The sequence below is a fragment of the Colias croceus genome, chromosome 13 (genome assembly GCF_905220415.1).
Source record: "Colias croceus chromosome 13, ilColCroc2.1".
Classification (NCBI taxonomy): Eukaryota; Metazoa; Arthropoda; class Insecta; order Lepidoptera; family Pieridae; genus Colias; species Colias croceus.
The window spans coordinates 4,348,898-4,375,610 of NC_059549.1; the positions used below are offsets into that span (position 1 = coordinate 4,348,898).

Genomic DNA, 26,713 nt, shown 5'->3' on the forward strand with positions numbered 1-26,713 from the left:
TACGGTCAGCAAAAAATCTCAAATCTCAGCCGAATCAGAACAAAAGCGATCGAGACAAAATGCCACATCACCGGACCAGGTAAAAAGAATAACAGTATCCTTTCAAAAGGCGCTACTAATTTATTTATCTATATAACAGCCGACCCTTGTCTCCAGAAAAAGATAAAATGGATACAATGGGAACGTCAGGTAGGCTACCCTGATCCCACATATATTACGTCCGCTATTATTATGTTGAACTAAATAATAGTAATAAAAATCCAGCGAGATCAGACGCAAACCGGTTTTGAATACGTTATGTCACGAGCGTATTTGTTGGTCGAGCGAATTAGACGTGGACTTTCACCGGCGACTTTCATAGTTGTGCGATGATAACACGAAATACGGGTCCGACTCGTTCATCTGACCTTTATCATGTTCACGTCGCATTGTTCCACTATTATTTTATGCAGTTTAATTACTTGAACGTGTTATAAATTATGACACGTCAATGATAACCGTAGAAAGTTATCGGGTGTATATCGATAATCGTTAGATTCAATTTCTTATCTATAATTTAATCTGCTTTTCAAATGCTTCATTTATATCATGTCTTTCCGTTCATTATCCACTTAATATTGTTTGTATCTGATTATTGGTATTAAAATCATAAATTGGAGGTATTTTTTGTCCATTGGATTAAATATTATTAACGTATTCTTCTGTTGCTTCTGTCTTATCTTATTTCACCGATAAGGTTAATGTGCTTCTAAATTATCGGGCAATGTATGCGGAAACTGGTAAGTGGCTATTGTTATAGAATGACTCGACGGGCTAATCAAAAACCATTAACAGTCACATCTATTGTGCCAGTTGATTGACAAGACTCATTGTTTCTCCCGTCGCTTCGGCGTCGTGATGTCGTCCCACCGCTGTTCCTGTTTTCTGCATCAATAAAACCATCGAGTCATATCGAGTGAACGTGTTCGTAGTAATAAATACTCGAATCAGATTAATCATATCCGTCCGAGCTACGATCGCGCATTATTAAGCAGTCGGTTATAAATACATTCTATCGTAAAGTTGCGAGCATAACCGTCGTAATTGCCTGGACGCACGATCTCGAGTTAAACAACATCGACAAAAAATCGAGAGACCGGTTCTTGTACCGCCATAAAATGGTTTCGGGGCGTTTCGTGCGATGAATATTCATTTCGTGATAATATGTACATGTAGATACAAACTTATGAGACTCGTGATGACGCATTCCCAACTATAGGCAGTTATCGATTCTTTGAAGTATCTTATTATAATGAAATATTATAAGGGAAACAAAAATACATTTAACAATTTTATTAATTACAAGGAAATTGTGTTTAACGTAAAAGGTAGGAGAATATTTGAAATATTGTCGTCATTAAAATTTATATTATTATTTCAATAGCTTATATTTATCTTGGCAATTGTTATTTAAATTAAGGTGAAATGAGACCCAAAACAGACGTTTTGAGCTCACGAAGAATTAATTTTTTTCTTCAAAAACTACCAATTTGATTTTTTTTATTTATCGATTTATTTAATTGAAGAGTTTGTCTAGTGACGTGCGGGAACCGAAACACGATTGAAAAAATTTGCCTCGATAGAAAAACGTTGTGAAGTTTCCTAAAAATTAAACGGTCAATCAATTTCATTTGGACAATGGTAAAGTAATATCAATGAAACTTTATCCACATCCATTTCCATTCAATTCTTGAGAGACGTGCGGGATTAGATTTTACATTTAATACATCAGTAATTTAAAAAAAATATATTTATAAATTATGAGCACAAAATTGCGCGTAGGCCGGTCGCTTCCGCCGTTCCGCCTCCTGTTAGTCGACGCTAACGCGTCTTAGAGAGCAGTCCAGGGGGGTAACCGGCATCTCTTATAGCAAGCTTATTATAACATTACTATGTCTTTTCGTACCGTGACACCCTTAACGCAAGCTTGTTGCAGCGTTAAACTGATTTTGTTTTTCTAGCAATTTTGATGACGTCACTCGTAATAGTTCACTCAATTATTGGGACCGTGCGATCTATTTGACAATTTGACAGTTATCGGTTAATAATAGAACTTCGTAACTGCGAATTACATCGGCTTGTTCGAAGAAAAGGCTTCAAACCTTTTGATTTAAGAAGAATCGTGTAAATAGTAAACAAGTGCGTAATCATCACGAGTCCCTATGAGATATGGGGGCATCATATGAACAATTTGAAAATACAATATAGGTAACCTACAGATTTATCTGTGTAAGATAAAAGTAATGTAAGTACCATACCCAATGCAAATCTATTTAAAAATACGTCTGTATATGTACACATTCTCCACTTGTTATTTCTCTGTATAATAAAATGCAACTCTACTTATTCCCTAAACATAAATTTTATCTAATACCTACTTAATGTAAATCTATAAAATATTGTTTATTATTTCTTCATGATTCAATATATTTTATCATGTTATTATTTGCCTATATAATAAAAGACTATAAAAGCAAATCTACACACAAATGCACTACCCATATTGTACTTATGATTATGTAATCTGTTGTTAAGGATCTCATTTAATTTTGAGAAATAAAACCATTATTTATTTCCAGATTCTACAATCAATTCCGAGCACTAGGAATAAGATTACCCAGAGTAACCACATGGATGCATTGATAGTATTCAAGAAGCCATGGTGCCAGCGCAACATGAATATATTTTTTTCAATAGGAAGCAATATCATACTTTAAATGTTTAAGTGCAATAAAAAACATTTATAAATCCAAAATCTTTATTTAGTCCTTTTTATTTATTCATTGACAAATCATTTGCTCCTTTACTTCTCTTGATATCATTTATATATAAAAAAAGTGATAAAACATGGAAGTATTCGAAATTAGATTCAATTCTATTTAGCTTAAATATTTATTAAAAACAATTAGGTAGATATATAACTCAAATCCAAATTTGTAAGTAAATAGCATATTAAAAACACCCTTGATTAAAAAAAAATTAAATTTTTATTTATAATACCAGCCTTTAAAACTTAAAATGCAATAAACAAAAACTTTATATTTACATCACAATGAATAATTCCTACACTAATAGTTTAATGGTATTTATATTTTTATTTTAAATTTAAATCAATTATTGTATTTGCATAATAAAGAGTTGATAAATCATTTAAAAACTTGCAGTACTTATGTATACTTTTAATTTCATTTTTATTAAACGTAAAAAGGAAAACAATGTAGGTACTATATTTTTACATTTTCAGATGTATGATACAAATATGAATATTTTAAGTGTAGACATGGTGGCGCCTCCCCCAACTTGAAGTTCTCACTACCACATGAACATCTCCCAAGCCGGTACTTCCTTGTTCAATGTTTGGGCAAGCCGGCAATCAACACAACTGTGAAAGATAAATTGGATTTAAACTGATTATTTGTTGCTTTAAAATTTAATAAGTACCTTTAATATGTTTACTTTTATTATTAAAGGGCTTGTCATGGTGTATGTAAACATCTAAAAAGAAGTTTTTTAAACAATGTCGGTATGGTTTGTTAGATACCTTATTTGTTAATAATTTTTCAAGTATTTCAACGTTTTAGTTGTTTATCTTGCAATTCTTAATATTGTATTAAAAAAAACTTAAATGTGTAGGTACAATGCCTTAGAAAACTTTTAATATATGTAGCTTCTAACCAAACAGATAGGTTTGCTTATAAATTAATATAAATATTTACTTTTGACCAGCTGCTCTAGTTTTTGTGAACTCCCAAATCATTTGCACTTATACTTTCAGAGAATTCTATCAACTTCGTCTCAGCATAACTTTTAACTCGTTGGGAGTTATTTATGTACCTTTGTCTTTGTAACTTCAGGGTCAGGGAGCTTCGCGCACTCTGCACAATGTTCTGCTGCAAGTTAAATAAAAATTACTTCAATTAACAATAATCAAAACAGACGAAATCATGCAAAAACCAATACTTTATTCGTAAAAATATATCTGTGTTATCATAAATCGTCCAATGTTTTAGATATAATATATTTATTACTCGTTTATTATCTTACCTTGCTATTTCAATTGCTCTTTCATGCCTCTTTCATGCATTACTTATCTTTCGCAATTTTTCAATTTGATTTATCCAAATTTTAGATATTATTACGAGGACACCGCCATTTTTATATTATCAACCTATTATGGGTACGTTTTGTTGAGTTCACAAAATAATCTTACTTTATTTTGGTACCGGGAGCCTTCAAAACATGATTACTATACGATTGCCTACAATGTCCAATGAGCGAATGAATTCCGAAGTTTTGTCTATTTTTTTAAGATTAATGGCTTGGCTACGAGGCTTTTAGGCCAAGTCGTAATGATTTGTATCGAACATTAAACGTCAAAAATCAAAATGTCATGTCACTGACCTCATAATTCATATTATTATCTAAAATTTCAGATAAACTTAAACTTAAATAATTATGTGAATCTCATCTCTGGATAAATGAGAAAGTGCGAAAAAGCAATATTGAAAAGTTATGATGAGACGAAGTTGATAGAATTCTCTGCTGAAAGTTTAAGTGCAAATGATTTGGGAGTTCACAAAAACTAGAGCAGCTGGTCAAAAGTAAATATTTATATTAATTTATAAGCAGGGTTGCTTTGGTCTATGTTTGGTTAGAAGCTACTAATATTAACAGTTTTGTAAGGAACACACCTACACATTTAACTTTTTTTTTTAATACAATATTAAGAATTGCAAGATAAACAACTAAAATGTTAAAATACTTGAAAAATGATTAACAAATAAAGTTTTTATTATTTAACAAACTATACCGACATTGATTAAAAAAAACATCTAAAATTACATACTCCATGACAAGCCCTTTAATAATAAAAGTTTTACACACATATTAAGTGTAATTATTAAATTTTAAAGCAACAAACAATCAGTTTAAATCCAATTTATCTTTCACAGTTGTGTTGATTGCCGGCTTGCCCAAACATTGAACAAGGAAGTACCGACTTGGGAGATGATCATGTGGTAGTGAGAACTTCAAGTTGGGGGAGGCGCCACCATGTCTACACTTAAAATATTCATATTTGTATCATACATCTGAAAATGTAAAAATTTAATTGTACCTTAATATAGTACATTGTTTTCATTTTAAGTTTAATAAAAATGAAATTAAAAGTATACATAAGTACTGCAAGTTTTTAAATGATTTATCGACTCTTTATTATGCAAATACAATAATTGATTTAAATATAAAATAAAAATATAAATACCAACTATTAGTGTAGGAATTATTCATTGCGATGTAAATATAAAGTTTTTGTTTATTGCATTTTAAGTTTTAAAAGCTGGTATTATAAATAAGACTTTATTTTTTTAATCAAGAGTCTTTTTAATATGCTATTTACTTACAAATTTGGATTTGAGTAATATACCTAATTGTTTTTAGTTAATATTTAATCAAAATAGAATTGAATCTATTTTCAAATAATTCCATGTTTTATTACATTTTTTTATATATAAATGTTATCAAGAGAAGTAAAGGAACAAATGATTTGTCAATTATAAATAAAAAGGACTAAATAAAGATTTTGGATTTATAAAATATGTTTTTAATTGCACTAATACATTTAAAGCATGATATTGCTTCCTATTGAAAAAAATATATTCATGTTGCGCTGGCACTTTATAGCTTCTTGAATACTATCAATGCATCCATGTGGTTACGCTGGGTAATCTTATCCCTAGTGCTCGGAATTGATTGTAGAATCTGGAAATAAATAATGGTTTTATTTCTCAAAATTAAATGAGATCCCTAACATAAGTATAATATGGGTAGTGCATTTGAGTGTAGATTTACTTTTAAGTGTTTTATTACATAAATAATATAACAATATGATAAAATATATTGAATCAAGAAGAAATAATAAACAATCTTTTATAGATTTACATTAAGTATTAGATAAAATTTATGTTTAGAGATTATGTAGGGTTGCATTTTATTATATAGAGAAATAACAAGTGGAGAATGTGTACATAAATAAACGTATTTTTAAATATACTCTTAAGATTTGCCTTGGGTATGGTACTTACATTACTTTTATCTTACACAGATAGGTTATAATTGTATTTTCAGATTGTTCATATGATGCCCCCATATCTCATAGAGACTCGTGATGATTGCGCACTTCGCAATAATAAATTATTTACACGATTCTTCTTAAATCAAAAGGTTTGAAGCCTTTTCTTGGAACAACCCGATGTAGTTATGTTAATTTTGCATTTTTAATATAATAAATGTATTATCTTCTTTAAAAGCTTCATTTATTAAATAGATTTCCAACTACATACCTACGTTTCACTTAAATTTGATGTGTATTCTTTTAATAATATTCAAAATAATGTTATAAAAGTTCCATATTTACAACTTTACTAAAATTGCTAAAAACTGTCATTAATGACATTTTATCAAGAATGCTAAATGTCAAAGAGAGTGTGCCGGTTCCAATTTTTCGATTGACGTCTCGAAACAGTCTTGTTGCAATTGGTTTACATATGTTTTAGAAGGTCCCGGTGCCAAAAAAGTAAGATTATTTTGTGAACGCAACAAAACGTACCCATAATAAGACTGTTATTCTAAAGGTGCCGGTTACCCCCCTGTACAACTTTTTCGCGCGGTGCCGTTGTCTACTCGCATACGTGATTTAGTGTTAGTGATACTAAAGTTTTTCATAAACATGGTGAATTTTGGTGGCCAAAACATTGATGGTGAGAACATTAGGAAGAAAATGTTGCGAAAGCAGATAAAAAAACTACAGTTATTGAACCCAAATAGGTAAGTTTGATGTTTATCATGCTTATTTATATTTATTATGTCTTTCGGCCGCTACAAGTCTAAAGATTTCAACTTCCAATATATTGATTACTAGGTATATTTACAAGTCTAATTTGAGAAACGCATAAATCAAAATTTGAAAGTTATTTTTACTTGTAATAATTAGTAATAAATATTATTTTAATTTTTTGGAGTATTATATGTTTACTAAGTCTGAATTGAGCAACGCACAAATCAAGATTTTATAATTTTATGCACTCCGTCTTTATTTTTATTTATAACTAGAGGTCCGCCCCGGCTTCGCCCGTGGTACATATTTCGCAATAAAAGGTAGCCTATGTCCTTTCTCGGGTATCAAAATATCTCCATACCAAATTTCATGCAAATTGGTTCAGTAGTTTAGGCGTGATTGAGTAACAGACAGACAGACAGACAGAGTTACTTTCGCATTTATAATATTAGTATGGAAGTATGGATTTTATTATTGGTATAGAATAGATAAGTAATGTTTTAGTTTTTTTTTGAGATTTCATCTTCCAATAAATATACTACTGATTTGTGTATGTATGTTTATTTCTAACAGCGAAGCGCGACCACGAAAAATCCGATGAGCAGCCTGCAAGCCAGGACGCAATAAAAGACAAACCATGATTACCAGAAACTGATGTGGATCTTCAGACAGTTTCATATAGTACTTTTTTGTGTAAGTTTATCTTATGTTATTTATTTATAAGTCATAAGATTGAAGATAGTAAAATATTTCAGACTAGTGTAAGTTATCACTGGCTGGTTACCACTTACCAAAATTTGTTTTTATGCATATTATGCATAAGCATAATTACTTGTAAATTTTATATAAAAAAATATTTGAAAAATTTGTATGACGATGCCGACAGTCGACTTTTTTTACGAGCTCGGACAATAGAGCGATAAATGAACGGACACAGCTGCGAAATTTTACTAATTTTTATAAAAGCACTTGTTATACTAATTGCGGTCAACCGTAAAATTTTGCAAACAAAAGAACGATTTTCTCAGAAAGTTTGCTGTGTATGACGCCGACAATCGAGTTTATTACGGACTAGGATAATAAAGCGACAAAGGAACGTACACAGCTGCGCAATTTTTTCTAGTTTTGTGATGAAAGTATCTTTATAATAATCGTGGTATTATAATTGGTTTATCAATGAATTTTTCTATAAATCTTTTTTTGTTATACAGAATTTTCGTTTCATTCATTCTCTCCTATTATAACTTATTGTGGTTGTTTCAGCAGCACAATGTACAAGGACAGCTCAAAATGACGAGCAAGAAACATATTTATTTTCGGAACAAGGTGAAGAAGAAAAAATGAAAGTCGTATCAAGAAGATAAACATTGGAACAATAAAATAGTACCAAAACCAGCATTCGAAAATATCTGTTATGTTATGTTATATTATATATCAAATGTCAAAATTCTATCTTATTATCTATACTAATATTATAAATCTAAAGAGTTTGTTTGTTTGTTTGAACGCGCTAATCTCGGGAACTACTGGTCCGATTTGAAAAATTCTTTCGGTGTTAGATAGCCCATTTATCGAGGAAGGCTATAGGCTATATATCATCACGCTAAGACCAACAGGAACGGAGCAATGCGGGTGAAACCGCGGGGAACAGCTAGTATATCATATATCTGATATTAAATATATCAAAATGTCGGATATATTTATTAAAAAAAAATCAAAATTGTAAATAATATTTTTTTGTTATTGATTTTTTCAATAAATATGATATATATTATGTAAAAAAAAAAACCAAACGTAAATAGCATAAGTCTATTATGTATTTTTATTATCATATTGTACGTAAAGTCCCCATGACGAAAAACTATAAAATATTTTGTTTACAAAGATGTTCAAATAACTTATATAGGTAGCGACAATTCTAACAATAACAAATCATTTCATCATAAAATAAATTAGTCGCAAGCTCACTTTTTGTAACCAGACTTGTACCAATTAAAAATCGACCTTCGTGCAAAGGAACAAAGGTCGTTTTTCTAGTCCGATGGGTCCGGCAACGAAAAGACGTTGCCGGATCGCTTTACTCGGCTTTAACCGCGCGAATATAAGAATTTAAGTAAAGTTCATTGAACCTCCGTTAGTTCCGTATGTTTCCGTCATCTATTCAGTTGTGTGGCATGGCGAGGGGATTTTCGTGAAGCGTCCCGCGCGCTCTTATGCTCCACCCAGGGGGCGTAGCCCAAAAGGTGCACAAACACGATTGTATTTCGTCTTAATGATCAACAACAACCGGTTACTTTGATCATTATTAGACTACACGTTGTAATTTATATGATAATGTTAGTATCGCTGTTTACTTAAGACTTGGCATACGACGCTGGCGCCCTTTAAATGTAAACAGAACGAGTTCCTCCAACCTACATTTAAAGTAAGTTTACCTCGAACGTAAAAACAAGTTCCAGTTAACATATGCACTTCACAACCGATACATGACAAACAAGAATAAAATAAATAACAATTAGCTGCGCGTACCGTTGCAGAAGGTAAAATAAGCGTATTCGATGAAGTCAATGCAAGCAGATTGAATAAGAGGAAAAAAGAATAATGTAGAAACATCTATTGAAAACGATATGACCCCGTTACTCGGATGCCTAATTGAAATTTAGATAAAGAAATGATAATACCAAATGCACACTTCGTCCGCTCTGACCTCTGTATTTTAAGATCACCGGGTGTGAAGTATAAGTGGTCATAAATACGCAGATGACGCTTGGACAAACAAAGAAATCAATCTGAATGTGAAATTCTGATCTCGATTTTCCAATACAAATAACATAAGGGTGTGTGCACATAATCGGTAACAAGAGATCGATGAAAATAATGAAAGTATTTACAACAATCAAATGTACGAATTAAGTTCATCCGATCATGACTAATTTTAGTTAGAACAGGCTGAAGTTTCAAACTACAATAGCAAGATATTAACAACGCAGGCATGTAATTTCCTTCCCTAGTTACAAATATTTTAGCCCTCCACCAATGAAACATTTTCGACGTGCCGCAAATTTTCGTTAATCCCTAAATTCCCATCTGTACAGTAAGCCCGCCCTTAGCTTCAACGTGACATTAAAAAAACATGAATCTGTTGCGTTAAGGTGACGACAGTGGTACGCAGTTTATTTGGTTTTAAAATTTTTATCAAACGTATGAACTCCATTAATATGAAACCGTTGAATGATTTATTTCCATATAACACAGTGAGGAAACTAGTCACTCAAATCACTCCTACTTTCTACGAATATTGTTTACTATTCCTGTCTAAACTGACTATAACATAATATAATACAATACATTCAAAGTAACTTTAAAGAAAAACCCGAATTATTACCTTTTTTATTACTCTCTACTGGTTCCAGCTCAGGTGATGTACCTGGAAATAATGAGAATTTGATGTTAAAATATTTAGATTTAATAAAACCAAAATAGAATAAAAATCTAATGGAATCTAGTTACGAAAGGTTCAATATTTATTCATGGTATATTTACAAAGTTGGCAAGAACGACGGGTCGAGACCGGTTACAGAAACCCGTTTTGGCTGTAAAAGGTGCGTGAAATAAACAACCTCATTTAATTTAGATATATTTTTTTATGCTGCACCACTCTTGAAATATATAATTTATTCTAGTTTAATGGCTCATTTACGAGTTCCTACATTTCCGGCCAATTTGATGATAGCACTTATTTATTCATTGATACTTTTACAACAGGACACTGAGTACTTGTCGGGAATACAATTACAGCAGTAATATCGAGTGCAATGGCACTAAGCAGGTGGTCAGTAGGCACATTTCTGATATCTATTTTAGTTCCCCGCATCGTTTGTCAACCGTTTGCAGCTGGCAGGCACCAGTCCATAAAGTTATATATTTCATGGACTTAATAGCTTTGTGATTCGCTCCAACCCCCTCGTAACTTTAGAAAAAAACCTGGATAACGATCTTTTTTATAGCCCCATGCTTTTTGCAACATGATATAAAACCCTCACGCATATAATCCTATCGGAGAAAAAACGCATGTAACTTTCGAGTCCCTAAAATAAATATGATGTAGCCCTTGATCAACAATTCTTGTCTGTGTTGCAAGCTGTATCCACATACTTATGTTAAATATTACCATTGCTTAACTGTAAGTTCCTGACAATTAACCTTATTTAAAAGTCATGTAAAAATGTATCCAAATTTGGTTGCAGACTTGCCAGACTAGCAATTAATTCATCGAGAAACCTGATAACCATAATTGAAGTGTAGGTGTAAATCGAGAAACAGCTGAGTATTTAATGTTCTCGTGAGTCGCCTGACATTTTATAAGAACCGGTTTATAAGTTATGCAATAGAAAACATATTCACGTAATGATATGCAGCGACAGCCGCTTTTTAGCATAATCACCTGTCAATTGAAGTGAAATATGTTAGTTCAAACGGTCGATATTTCTAAATACAGTTTTAATGCTCGTGATCAATAAAAATAATAATGATTTGACTTTGATTAAAGCTCTATTAGCCTCTTATTTTAAAATGTTATTATTCATGATAATGTGACCAAATGGAAAGGTATGAATGAATGATATCGCACCAAATTAGGTAAATGTTACAGTAGTTTAAATTTAAAGAAACATTTGTAATATATAATTAATGTTGTGTTAAATATACACACGCCTACATTCCATACTATGCCTACAAAGACACCTCCTCCACACAAGTACCTACACATTTATTTATGGTAAGTCTAGGTAGTTGAGATAAATGCCTAACATCGTCGTAGCTGGCATAAAATATCTCTACATTAGCTTACACCAGTCTAGGGCTTATCCAGTTAGGGTAGATTTCTCACGCAGGTGTGCGCTGTAAGATGGATTAAATGCATTTATTACAACAACTCGACACAAGTTATCATATAGCGAGACAAATTTATGATTACACAAAGATGCTTGCGCGTCCAATTCGCCTAATCTCTACACTAATGCTACTTGAATACAGATACTGTTTTTTGTATTATCTGCTTCTGAACTATCGTCTTATTTGATCCAATTTTCATTGGCAACTTGACCTCTAGTAGAAATATCCTTAGAGGTTTCCTGTTTCATAACCTCCATTTTTTTGCCCTGACTAATAGCCGTCGACATACTTGACGGAGAGCAAAAAAACACGTTGTTTTCTCCTTAAAGGCACCGCGAGCGCCTTTCTTGATCGGTATGCGGAGGAACCAGTCCGCAAACTGGTTTGAACGTGAGAAATGGGCACCCTCCCTCGTACATTGTCAGATATTCCATGACTAAAATTCTGGACCACAAAGTTAATGACTGGTATAAAACAAGGACCTGATGGAAAGTTTCGAGACTGCCAACATTTTTTTAATTAAGATGAATCTACCTCAAGGTGATCATTTTACGTTAACTTTTACTACAAACTGTTTTTCTACGATTTTTTGTTTAGATTAAATAGTTAAATACCTATAAAAAGTATTTTATGAAAAGATAGTTATCTTCAGTTGGTGCTTGGTACTTTTAATTCAAACGTACATATTAGTGGATTGTACAAAAATTGAGGCTAGACTTTTAACTCTTTATGCTTTTAAGTTCAAGAATAAATAAACATAGAGTTGTGAAATATTAATAAAGCGGAATGTAAGTATCGATACTTATACAAGATGAGCGCGATATAAAAAAGTTATAAGATCAGCAGCTGATATACTGAGAAGAAGAATTAATTTTATGACTCCTAAAACGCTACACAAACCTGTTTGGTTAATTTAAGAGACAGTCTAACGGATGTAGTCTAACCACTCTTGTGGGAGGAGATCACCAATACGACCGGATAAAGCTCATTCAATTTATATGTACAATTAAACACGACATACGTACCGTGAAATTGATTTGAAACACTCAAGTTACAACACGTAATCATTATATGTGGGCATATATTATGTACATATGCTATTTACGTTTACATGTACATAAAGCATAGATAATAGGTATCGTGTTTAAAAAGACGTATAACATTACTCATTCATCGTGCTCTGTTTATGATAAATTATACCAGCGATGATGTGTAGGTATTGAAAACAAGCCCGCACTTGGCAAACCTCTCTGTTATTAAACAGACAAAATGGTAAACGAGGTCTGGCATAGCTAAATATAAATCATAGCCCGATATGAGTTTACGCAGATCTAACTTTCGTGGGAACGAGGTCAATAGTTTTGGCATACGTTCTTAGAGTCGAAATAAGGCAACTCCAAATGTTTTATGTAAAGGGTGACATTGAGTGGAACAGACGGCAGTTTTGCTTCAAAAATATCACGTTAAGTGTATTTGAAATAAAAAAGAAGTAGTTACAAAATTGGACGTCTGAAGGTGAACATGACTCATTAATAATTAATAACACTGAAAAAAAAAAGATAATTTTGTGCGAGTTTACTATTAGGAATGTTCCAATATATCAAATAATATTTGCCATTATAATACTGAATGGTACTGAGTAAATTAATGGAGGATAAGTTAACGGTCACGAGGAAGATCACGTTGCAGGCTGCGGCAAATACGTGTGACGAGATGACGAGGTTGTTAAATAAATCACTATTCTAGTACCTACTAATAAATCAGTTATAACAACAAAATGGTTATTGAGCAATTGTTTTGTAGTAATAAAATAATAAACACCGCTTATTCAACAACGTCATCTAGCAAAAAAGAAAGCGATTTTGTTTGAGTTATTTGTTTCTAAATATTATTGCAATTAATATAAAAAATTAATATTGCTCATCCTTACATAATTAATATTATAATGGAATGAAAATAATGACAAAATTAAAATGTTACATATTTTACATGAATTGCTTACGTGCGTGCGCATACAGACATGATAATATGCCGAATTTAAATCGAGCGTATTAGGTCATCATTCTACAATAGCTTTTATCGAATGTAGTGTATGAATTATCTGTATTTTAAATTTATCACTCCATATACATACGACAAGATTAATGTACGATAGATAAAAGGCAAAATATAGTGAGGAATTGTAATAATTATTATCGTTTCCACATGCTGTTGTTTTAGCGCGTAATACGTAATTACATTTGTTTCATACATTATTATTGCAATAGAGCGATGGATTTGATTTAGCCAATACGAATAAAGCGCTATAATACGATCAACACCATTTGCACAACTCATAACACGAATACTTTATTAGTTATTCATCGCTTTGTTTTTACATATTCGTATTTGGTCATTCCAACGTTCACTATTTTTGACTTAATTTGACCTCGAAGCGTTTAGATAACCCGCAGAACAGGTTTATATAAGAATACGTTACTAAATAACATAAGAATAACACGAACTGTCTACGTCTAATAAAATATATCAAAATTGCTAGCTAAAAAAAATTTCTGAACTTATAAAGTATTAAGTACATCCCCCATATCAATTTGATTGATAGTACGTTCAAGAAAATGAATGACCGTTCTATGTGAGCGCAGATATTTTCAGATCACGGAAGCCATATAATAAACGTCGGTATATATTATATTCTCTATAATATATACAAGTTAAGTCGTTGAAATGTAAACAGATCAAGGTGGAGAAAATCATTTCACTGTATCATCAGCAGCTCGCTGACTGAATAATATAAAACCGTGCGTCAATTGTGAATTGGAAATTTAAATCTGTTTTGATACGTGAATTAATGTACCCATGTTATTTTGTCATTCATATGTGAATTTGTATCAAAAAAACATTATGTAATAATCTATACTAATATTATAAAGCTGAAAAGTTTGTTTGTTTGTTTGAACGCGCTTATCTCGGGAACTACAGGTCCGATTTGAAAAATTCTTTCGGTGTTAGATAGCCCATTTATCGAGGAAGGTTATAGGCTATATAACATCACACTACGGCCAACAGGAGTTGAGCTACGGGGGTGAAACCGCGCGGAGCAGCTAGTGATGAATAAACACATATCTCAAGCAGCGTACAAAATAAAACCACGTCTATTAAGAAGCTCTTTAAACAATATGCTTTTAAACCCACATAAAGTTAAAATACCTACATTAAATTTCTTTCAATAGAATATGTATAGAAGATGCAATAACGTATGGAGGTCACAGAAACGCAGCGTTCCCATGGCCGTCGGAAACAATAACAGAATCGCGCGCTCCGAGCACATAAAAGCTGAGAACAATCGGGCCAGTGGAAACAAGAGAGCGATATAAATCAAGCTAAACATTGCGTGCACTGCCCGGCTATAGATCCTCGGGTTTCGTTTCTGCACGCCTTCCCGCCGCCCGCTTATAATAATTATCGAGTACTTTCGCCTACCAAGCTCGACGCCATCTTGCTATTTATGTTGCAAAATGGCGGCAGCGCACACCACGTGCTTTCGTACTTTGCCTTATATTTTGCAAACATAATTGAAATTGCTTCTCTACTTTTGCTCGAAACTACATTTCTCGAATTATATTGTCGTTTTCAAGACCATTCTGATTTGGAAGTTACGAATTGTGAACAAGGTCTTGCAAAATTTACATTCAATAGGGAGCCGTTAAGTCGCGATGTGACTGGACGCGGACGAAGGTCACCTTGACCAACCGCTCGTTGTATTTATCTTTACATCAGTAATAATGACCTGATATCGAATGAACTTGTGTTAAGGACAGTTGGAGAATAATAATTTAATATTCAAATGATTAATAATGTATTCAAATGACACACACCGGAAATTTTGATAGTAAACCTAATTAAGCAATTGTTTTGTATGCGAATAGTATTTACGTAATTTATGATAACGATATGAATATATGTAGGACGTTTGTTATTTATTATTAAACTTGATATTCAAACAATATCATACTCTTATTTCCAGAAAGGATGGTTTATTTAAGCTATTGAATATGTAAGTATATCATGTTTCATAGGGCACTAAAACCATGACGTGGTATAAAGTATTAAATCAAAAATTGTCCTTATCACATTTCAAGATAAAAATTGCACTATATACGAGGCACTTAGCACTTAATGCCTGATAACACTTATCTATCGTAAGTGGGTCAAACTATAATGATATAACAATCATAAGGCATGAGCTAGGGCGCACTCGTGACATTTCAACGACGATAACTCAGATAGCTTTTACAAAAATTAGGCGAGTCAATGTCTCATCAGTTTCCTGTTGCGAGGTTTGCAATTCAGTACAGGAAACAAAATTCAAAGACAATTTCTATGCAGATCTTGCAGGGGCGATCACTTAGTATTCAGTGAGTTTTGCGGGCCAATGGCGGCGGACTATCAGCGCCGTCCAGCGCCGCTTGAATATGTATGAGCGCACACCGACACTTGAACACCACGCACGCACGCAATTTAGCCGTGACACACATCTTTACTTAAGTTTCCAATCATTTACACTAAAATTACATATATCTCCATAATCAGATATTTTATTTGATCAACACCCACTCTCCAAACAGTTCTTTTAGTTTAATGACATCTATAATATCACTATCAATTAGCATATACACGTATTTGTTACTTTTAAATATACAACGTGAGAATGAAATGTAAACACGTGCCGAAAAAAGTAAATAGTAAATGAATGCGGCGTTCCGAGAATCGTGATGAGCATGACATCATACTCTTCGAGCGAAGAATAATATGAATAGCCCAGTAATAACGTCTCGGAGAACAATGCCTCGGTAATAAAACGTATATAAAATACTACAGATAACGACTGCCTATACAAAGAATTTTTCAATACAAAAGGTGTACCATTTGATTTAATACCGATACGCTTTGTGATAAGCAATGATTTGATTCTATTTCTAGAAGCATGTGTTTTCTGATTGATCGCTCAAGACTCGTTACCCACATCTGTCATGTTCATGGCTACACTGTTTAACACATGTTAGCTAATGATGCCAACACAACGTGCTACGCGTGTGTTCGTATCTACGTTCGATTATATTTATAGTATGCATTAATAAATACACGGAGTAAACCCACAATTCGTGTACGAACAGTGCTGACCTGAGTTCTGGGATGTAATCGGCGAATCGAAGTTGAAAAAGAACACCGACTGCGAATTGCTATGCACAATAGAAAAGAAACGAGACCGGAGCATGCAGAGTGGTGGTGCGCGACGTGGGAAAGCGAATGGCGGCATTGGCGGCCATCTTGGAATGGGTTCGTTCGGAAAACATCACGTGTCCACGCGTCCGCTCGGCAACAGCGTGCAAAGGCTAAACGGACCGGAACAATTCGTGCACCACGTGCTTTTTTTTTGTTTGTGCAACATTCCTTTCCTGCGAATAGTATCGATCTGCGCCCACCCCTTTTGGCTAAAGATAAACACGGGTAAAAATAAACGAGCCATTCTCTCAGCGCGTTCAAGTTATTGATCACCCACTTGGTACAAGCGGACATTGATTTGCGATTTTGTAAGACAATAGCAGTACGGTCGGGCCTGTTGAACTAAACGAATATGGTAAGAATATTGAAAGCGCTTGCATGCTAGGTACAAACGAGGCATTTTAGGTTGTAAAGTATATGATTTCTAATATATATATTATGAAACCTGAAATACCTAATATGAATATGGTAGAATCACAATTAATTAATTTAAACGAAAATATGTTTGGTAAATAAAAGTTAGTAATAACGATGATAATAATTTATACAAAGGAACATCGACAGATGAAAATATTATGTTATAAACAGTTATGTAATTGAATGCACATGACGTTATGAATGTCGAAGTAAGCGAACGAATGTTGCATTCGAAACACGTGTCTGTAAACATTCAGATGAGACTGTGAATCATAAACTACGCAACATAATTTTGTATCAACATTCACCACATTTTCTGGATAACTAAAGCGTGCGTTGTGACTAACTTACCGGTCTCTATTAGTTAGCTAACAAAGTACAAACCTTATGAGAGTGTCGCGTGTGGGCGCAAAGTGACTTGCGCTTGTATATTAATGTTTTTCGTGACAACCGTTTCCTCGACGACCCATCACGCCATGCCATGCGTGACTCACTATTATACTCTTTTGTTGTTATTACATTTAAACGATTCAGATCTATAATTATTGTTACTTTAGTCTCTTCTGTACAATTACAACATAAAATGGAGTGTTTTGATTGGCAATTGCTATGCTAATTGACGCAGTTATTGTTTTCATTATCATATTTCTGCCCAATATAATACCTAGCAGTTGTTTTCATTCGAATTATTTCATTATATTAATTTTCCACTTCTGATCATGCTCTTTTTAGCTATAAAATAAAATAAAGTATCGCTTCCCAAAGAAAGTCTAAAGTTGTTCGTAAAAATTTATCATTATATTCCTCTTAAGGTATTGTCCTATAAAATATCTGTTTATGGCATTAGTATGTGTGCCGTGTCTCGTCAAGTAATAGCAAGCGATAGAGTGGGGTTCGGCATTAATCTCAAGAGTCAAGACCTTATAAGGTAGTTGCCGTTATGTAACTCGTTCTTATGGCAATGTAAACAACCTCTCGGCTCGCATATATTTAGCAAGAGGTTTTTATCGCGTTCCTCTTTGGTTATGCTTCGTGGCGTGGTCGTGCTGAACCTCGCATGCAAACACAAGTTATGTGAGACTACTAGAATATAATACTCGACTAATATTATATTATAAAGAACGTGCAAACCGAGTAAATTATAAACCCCAATTAGCACACCTGTACAAAGAAGTAAATATTAACACAAGATACGTATAAAAATAATCCAATGTCGACAAAATTGTGCTAAAGAATTTCAAGGAGAAACAAACTACCACGAACCGCAAAAGATGACAATAAAACGCGAGGACTTATCTGAGATTACGAGTCACGTAATTCATAATATTCAATGTAGAAATTGTGCTTAAAAGTCTGAGCGTTTAATAAAAATAACGGAAAGCAAAGTTGGAGCGAGAGGCATGACGGCACATCTTAATTGTTGAAAAGAGATAGATGACTGCCGTCTTACATAGCTATTTTTCAGTCACGCGCTATGGAACAGCGTTTCTATTTTTTGCACGCTCTCAATTGACCTCGTTGGTTTATCGTTATCAAGTGACGCTAATAATAAATTTATTTCGCCCGTAATAAGTCGAGCGGTAAACCGAAAACCACAAACAGAGATAACCTTCGAGAGTGGATCATCAATATTATTGTTGGTACACATGAGCCATTTGTTTTTGGAATAATATTACGCAACCGTGATAAATGCCACCCACATCATTCTGTTCTGGTGTATTTTTCCTTCGTATGTTTATTAACTAGATAAGCAAAGATAAAGATTGATATAAAGTTAATATGACGGTTAATAAATGTGAGATTTGAGACGGTAATTATTTAATCTGCCATCAAGCAGATAACGAAACATAAAGCAAATGAATTATTGCAGTACGGCTCGTTAAAATTGTTTCTAGGCTAGACGATAGTATACGTTGCGACAGTCACCGCTTTGAGAGCCACTTAACCTCCTTAATGACAAAGCTCGTAGTCAATTAGCAAGCCAATAGTTTTGAACTTTTGACAGTCGTAAACGAACACAATTGGTTGCCTACAAACAATGCTCGTACTAACGATGTCATCTTGCACTATCATGCTCTGAGTTCCGTGACTGCTGCAGCACGACTTACATCAAACAAATCCATTAATATGGACGTTATAATAACTAAATACTACATGTAGACTTTTAATTTGCTATAGGAGTTCACTCTCAAGGTGGAACATATACCATTGAAGACAAGTGAAGGTCAAGTTGAACACGTTCCGATTGTAAATTGTACAATGCTTATAAAATCGTTTAATTGTCTGTTATGATTAATATATTTTGTAAAACTTAAGTTGTTTACATTATATAAGTTAATAGAAAATATGATTTAATGCTTATGTTCAGTTTTGGCTGATATTTAAATCCCAAATGTCATATCATATCAACTCGAATAGAAGTTGAGCAATGCTAAGGCGTTATAAATTAACTTGCATAATGTAATTCAAAGTTTATTCGCAGCCAGACAGCAATTACGCAGGGAAGTTTGAGCAGCATTCACGAACACCGAAAGAGGTGAGGTCCCCACTCCCACACCCGCTTCAAACGCTCAAACTCGCGGCAGGGGGTGAAATTGGGAAACTTCCACGGCCCATTCAATCCGATTATTTCACATTCTTTTGGGCTGATGAACTTTGCTGTCTATCATCGATCAAATCAAAAACACGAGTATAATGTAGATTATTAACTTTCGAAATTAAAAGTGGTTCGGGGATTTAGAAAAGTTTTCTCATCAGTATTGAAAAATGAAACGGTCTTGGAAGTTTTCGAGCTAATGCTCCTTAACATTGCCATAAGAAGTAAAATATAAGGCAGTAAACACAATTTAGTAGTATAACTTTGAAACAAGTTGCAAATAAACACATTATATTAAAGTGAGGAAGATCGCGAAACAGAAAGTTTGCCAAAGTCGGCTACTTGTGTAAAGTTGGCAAGTTACTAACTTCTTGTGAAACTTCGCTGCTTCAAAACTGTAATGCTTGGAAGAAGATAATCTAAAAGTTGGACGTCGCAAACTTATTACATCTTGTTAAATTGCTTAATAAAACGTTAAACAACCACGTTTATCTTTGTAAAGTAAAACAGTTTAAAGTAATGCTTTAGTCTCCAATAATAACGTAATTTGCATTAATTATAAGAATTCAAAAGGTAATTCAGAAAAGATCAAAATATTTCTAAGACACAATAAATTGTTATTATTAAAAATAAAGTCTCTTCGTCTGAGACATTTATTGGATCTTTATTTCGTGGAAATACAAGTTTTATATTTAGCATGACTAAATTTAATTTCGTATTTGAATGGGAATTTCATATTATAAATATAGTCTCTTCCCTTCTATTTCATTTAAGATCATAAAATGTTTACTGATCTTCCTTTCAACTTTTCAGGTTTCTTTTAATATTGTGCTTCTGAGAATAATATATATCCAGACTCCAGTCACAAATGTTGAAATTACGACAAAACATTTCAAGAAAAGTTTGGTGGGCTGTATTTGGTTCTAACCCTGCTTAGAGGTGACAACCTCCACCCATATTGATGATAAATAGAAAATATATGCAGTTCAATAAACTTCTAGAGTATTCGAACCCTAATGCCCAGTATTCGAACCCTATACTTAAAATCGCCATCATATTTACAATGTTTTCAATACCATCTCAATCAAATCTCACTGTACCTATATCAGAACAAACTCGCAAGTTCTATTACGTGACCACTAAGTTGGAACGCAAACCATTTGGTATTCCACAGACGTTATAAGTTCGGAATCTACGTCACGAGGGTGAAACAATAACTGTAAATTAAACTGAAAACTCATTAAGCCTCGGCGGGAGTTCGGGCCTTCGATATGGATAAAGTAAATCATGCTTTACGTAATCGACATTTAATTGCTTATTGGATAGTTCTTGGGTAAATAAATCTGTTTTGTTTTAAAGTTATCGTAATTTGAAATTTCAAAATTGTTTACAACGAGAAAGCAGCTGAGTCACTAAGTTATTGAACGGTAAAGGAATCAAGAAAGTATTAATAAATGGATTCAATTCTACACAGTTTACTTATAATATCAATAATATAAATTAACTAAGGACATCAATAAATTTAATGATCAGTAGTAAGCACAATAAGAACAGTTTACAAGTATGGTGATAAATTAATTGTTACAAGAATCAGAACACAGCAATGTTATCTATAAAGTTATCAAATTTGATAGTATGATGTGGGCTATTTGCAGTGAACTGCATAAGAAAGGTCACTCGAAACGTTTAGAGAGTAAGGAAACCATCAATCAACATTTAGTTGATACAGCCACTTGGAACACGATTACCGCAAATTGAAGCTGGCGCTTTTCCAATTCTATTATAAGAACCTACACAGACAGAACGTGAGATGAATAACGAACAGGAACAAATAATTTTATAATGGCTTCAAATTCCAGAGACATTTTCATTCCACGACACTACGACTTGTTGGCTGCTTTTAGACCAGCTTACATCAAAGCGTCTATCTCACAAGATTTAAACGTCTTATTCACCTTTCTTCCGAACTCAAAATGACATGTGTCCTGTTTTTGACTAATTAGCACTTTAAATTCCATAACCCTCATATATTACAAACACGAGAGCAACAAAATGAAAAGTGACTCATAATATTTGCACTGTCCTTGAAATTGTGCCTGAACATCTTTGGAATGAAGCCAAAATGTTTTCAATGCGACGAATGACCTTTTTACTAAGCCTTTTTAGCATAATTTTGCTACAGAAATATGTCGGCAGAATAGGAATTTTATTGCTCGTAAATGTCCTATAGAGGTAAATGGACAAATTTGTTTGAACTCCGTTCTAAACTAGCAACATGATGAGACCCCAATTTTTCAAATGCTTTTGGGGCATACTTTAATTAAATTGTGGTAAAGATTAAAATGAGTTACGCTAAAAGCCAAATTATGTGTATAATGATGTTATTTATTTAATAAAAAAAAATTACTACGGCATAGCTCACCTTAGTTTCGAAATCGAAGGTTTCGTTTAAATAATCTTTATTCATTGCCATACACTTACAATAAAATAAATTTAAGGAGGGGTGGCAAGATCACAATATTGCTTCAAAACCAACTTAAGTAAAAAAACTTAAATTAATATTGACCCCTTGTTTGTCATTATTCTTATTTTTGTACCCGTATAAACAATATTGAACAGATGTGATATTAATTACATTGATGTCAATAGGTACCCTTTACATTAAGAAAATCCTCTCTTGTTTGTTTGGTAGCTATAGCCTATATTGACAATAAATAAATATCAAAGAAATACCATAATTAAAATAGGCCTATAGCTGTTATTTAGATATCCATAATAATATATGGCATTGTTAAAAACCTGACAAATGGCATCAATAGCATCAGGTTTGGCGTGTCGCCACGGTCGGCTGTTTCGCCTTGACCAACATCGGAATGTCATCGAGATCTTTGGATCGTACATGTGAATTGTCGAATTACATAGATATTTTATTTTACATGCATAAATTTCCTTGAATTTACATTCAACCGGATAGAGACGGCATTGTACCCGCGGACAACACGTTTGTTGCATTAGCATTCAATCTTATAATCAATGTTTTATGTTTTATGATGATAAGAAGGATATGTGTTAATGTTTTTTCAAAGATAATTAACATAATAGCTTTTTCAAGATAGATAAAGCATGACCTGTTATTATAAGAAGACTTGTTTTTTCATCAATGTATTAAATGACCCGAGACAAAGAATTGTTGTAATATCGATTCAGTTAGCTATTTTATAGTAAAACAATTAATAGCAATATGATAGTAAAGAAGTAAAATTAGCCACAAACGTTTTTCTTTATAATTAAACGTATAGTAGACATCATTTCGATAAATAATAAAAGCCTCGCGCCATCACAGCTGGTTCCGCTCTCACGTTTATTTCCTTCCTTTTGAATTACTTTGAGCAGCTTTGACGGTTATTTCAAACGTGCCTCGTAATTATTGTACATTATGGTATTATTAATATTCCTTATTCGTGTTTAGTTTTGCTAATATTTTATCAGCCGTGACCCATTTGATTGTTTTTGTGCGCCGCTGTGTTTATTATTACCGAATCACTATGTATAAATTAAATTACACCAAATATAGAGACTAATTAAGAACGGACTGATTAGGAAAATCACACAAAGCATGAATTCCTCATAAACATAAAGCATTTTATAGCAATATTCAAGAACAATTGCACAATTAATCACAACTTGTGACGTTTGCCCATAAACAGAAAGAATTTTAATGATATAATTACCATAAGTTATGCGACGCATAAGTTACGCTGATAATGAAGAAATAAAGAGTTTTAATGTGTGTATTGTTATAACGTGCAACCTATTTATACGTTTATCTTTGCATGAGGTGAGATTTTAAAAGATTCTCCTCGGGGGATACGGAAGAGCTTGGCGTTTTGCCAAACAGCCGTATCACAGAAACTGCACAGCTGTATACTGATGTTAATACAGTTGTATAAATAATGTTGCTGCAATATTTAAATCCATAAAGTATTGGCTTAACGCGCCGGTCCGCTGGTGCAGACACGAACTCGGGCGAGGCTTGAATAAGTTTAACAATTTATTGTAGCTAATATTTTATTTGTTAACTGTTAGAAATAGCCTCACCCCATTTCAAAATATATAAGCTAAAGAAATGCGTGTACCTCCTCCTCCACCTCGCACTTAAAGTTCGTAAAGCAATGTTGGCTATTAAAATAAAGTTTCAAACAACTGAATACACTGCAGACTGTATAAGGAAAAATGCATGTTATTACAGCTTAAAGGAAAAGTCACAAAAGTGTTCCTTTAATTAAATCGGTCCGAAATCGTTTCCACAGTCACATTTTATTCGCACTGCAATTTCGCGTGCGACTCCGAAGCGACACATTTCATCTCAGCAAATAATTTTCGTAGTGTCAGCATTTACTGTCAGTTGTTCAATGTAACGAGCTCTGCATTTTGCGTGAGAAACGTAAACGCGTGGGAATGTCTGCGTTTTTGGCAAGAATAGCTAATGATTATTTGTGTATGTTTTATAATGCAAACTTAGTTTCCTATTGTTGTTATAATAGGACGAATGTAATGTTATGCTTCTTTTAACCTCGATTCCACTGTTAATTATAGTCAACAGGTTCATTATATAGTTCACGTGTTCATTAATTTATTGAAATCTGTCGAACTTGCATAAATCGTAACTAACAACTAAAATAGCAAAACATTCTTCTTGGCAACATACCGTTTATATAATTTTAAGAACACAAAATATCCAAATTCCTTGATATTTTTATACGTGCTATAACAGATCCATATATAAATATTTGATAATACTACGAACAAATGTCTGAACTCTGAATATAAAAATTACATCATCTCTTAAACTGCATCTGTATTACCATTTGAATCACGGCTATTGACGTCAAAAGAAGCACATAGGAAAACAGCGTATAAAATACAGCAAGTTTAATAAATCAGGGCTTAAGTAATTCACCCAAGTATTAGTCACGCGACACTTAATAGAATGGATTATTCCGTTATTAATTGCGTTCTCGATTGTTTAGCAGTTCTATCCCGATAAGTCACATGAAGTTGACAGATAAAACGGTAATCAGGTCAGTGACCAACGCAACGAGCCTCATGGGAAATTTATTCGCGACACGACTGGATTCCCTGAGTAGGGTTGTCGCTAACACTCATGTCAGGGAAAGCGAATGGCGATCATTATAGAAGATTCTTTCTTATTACCATCCTAAACTATACTGCTACAATTCGACATGTCAATATTTATAAGATAAAACAACTCTGTACTGTGAAAAGCGTATTAATTCAAAAAATTATCATAACGACCAAGGGCAGACAACTGTTATAAATATACTACGGATTGGAAACCTGCGACAAATGGGGCTATAAATTAGACAATGTGACGCATTCAAAGGTTTCACAATTATGTTATCTTTACTTTGAATAGAAATAAAATCATAATTCAAAAGGGAGTTAGCAGCCCTAATTGCATTATAGATGTGGATGATCTCAGGCCGGTAAATACCACGGCTCGGTCTATAAATCATATAGATTGCGCCTCAAGGCGGCGCAGGTGATAAGGAGAAAGTACAATCGCTTCGATTCGATGCACGTATGATTTTATAATCGATTACTGTACGTAACATTACCAACAACAATATCAAAATGCCAGAATAAAGGAATGAAAACAAATATTTTATTTTAATAGTGTGATTGAAAGAATTTGACCGAATAAAGTAAGAAATGTTTATAAACAAATCTTAATTGGTTTAAATAAAGTTTCAAAACACGGATAAAATAATGAGAAGGTTCGAGACTGCATTGCGGTATTTGTTCGGTGAAGGTCGATTTCATTTTACGTTTAGCACAGAGTTTTAATGTTATATTACAACTTTGTTATACGGACTTTCTTCAAAACTCTGTAGAGATCCCATTTCAACTAAAGTAATATCATATTCAAGAATTATTCATTAACGTTGCGAATTACAAAACATCTAGGTATTCATTTATTTAACACATAACTAAGAACAAAACTTACTTCTTCCAACATTTTTCTATCCAAATCATGTACATACCTGAAAAAAGAAAAGAGAATTAGTAACACTGATAAGGCTTTAATTACTCTTATCTATGACGAGTGATAAGGAGTCAAAGCATTGTAATTATCGGCATCACTTTATCAGCCATTGTAAATATAAGTGTTTGATAGTCATATATCTAAAAGATACACATAGTCGTAATTAGAGCAACGGAATTTATAAACAGCTAGAGGTTTATTTATTAAAAAAAAATTCTTTCGAAGTGGTTTACTTCCAGCATATTATGGAAAATAATATTATTTAATAAAAAGCAACTTACGAAAAACGAATTAAACCCTTTTCATCTAGCAAATTCAAATTAATAATAACATTTTTAATGACATGCCCAATAAGTTACAAATACATTTCTAATCTTATCTTAAAAATACACTGCATACACTTGGTATATTTAATTAAATAAATGGAAACAAGGAGCGGTTATCGTTCGGTCATTATGGGCCATAGTTTATCTTAAAAATTGAACAGTAATGTACATTGATACTAAACACGAATGTTAAAATTAGGTACTCCCTATCAAATAGCAATACCATATCTCAGAGTTATCATTTTATAGAGATTATA

At 33.0% G+C, this 26,713-nt stretch overlaps 1 protein-coding gene and 4 long non-coding RNA genes across 8 annotated transcripts in view; 2 read left to right on the forward strand and 3 right to left on the reverse strand.

The window, feature by feature from the left end:
* The window catches only part of LOC123696966 (lysine-specific demethylase 3A-like), a 132,273-nt gene that overhangs the window by 34,024 nt on the left and 71,536 nt on the right, over window positions 1-26,713 (reverse strand). For 2 of the 4 annotated variants that reach the window (XM_045643364.1, XM_045643366.1), the window contains one exon: window positions 10,260-10,301. The exons of the other annotated variants lie outside the window; for them this stretch is intronic. In XM_045643364.1, coding sequence (XP_045499320.1) covers window positions 10,260-10,301 — 42 coding nt within the window. The remainder of the gene's footprint in view (window positions 1-10,259; window positions 10,302-26,713) is intronic. 4 annotated transcript variants of the gene reach the window in all.
* Window positions 1,884-2,788, forward strand: LOC123696968. The gene is made up of 2 exons (XR_006752159.1): window positions 1,884-2,284; window positions 2,619-2,788. It is a non-coding gene; the product is annotated as an uncharacterized LOC123696968 (long non-coding RNA).
* Window positions 3,008-4,213, reverse strand: LOC123696967. The gene is made up of 3 exons (XR_006752158.1): window positions 4,084-4,213; window positions 3,756-3,929; window positions 3,008-3,421 (listed from the first exon to the last, which is right to left on the reverse strand). It is a non-coding gene; the product is annotated as an uncharacterized LOC123696967 (long non-coding RNA).
* Window positions 5,613-6,370, reverse strand: LOC123696970. The gene is made up of 2 exons (XR_006752160.1): window positions 6,123-6,370; window positions 5,613-5,799 (listed from the first exon to the last, which is right to left on the reverse strand). It is a non-coding gene; the product is annotated as an uncharacterized LOC123696970 (long non-coding RNA).
* LOC123696971 lies at window positions 6,692-8,380 on the forward strand. Its single transcript, XR_006752161.1, has 3 exons — window positions 6,692-6,864; window positions 7,448-7,567; window positions 8,141-8,380. It is a non-coding gene; the product is annotated as an uncharacterized LOC123696971 (long non-coding RNA).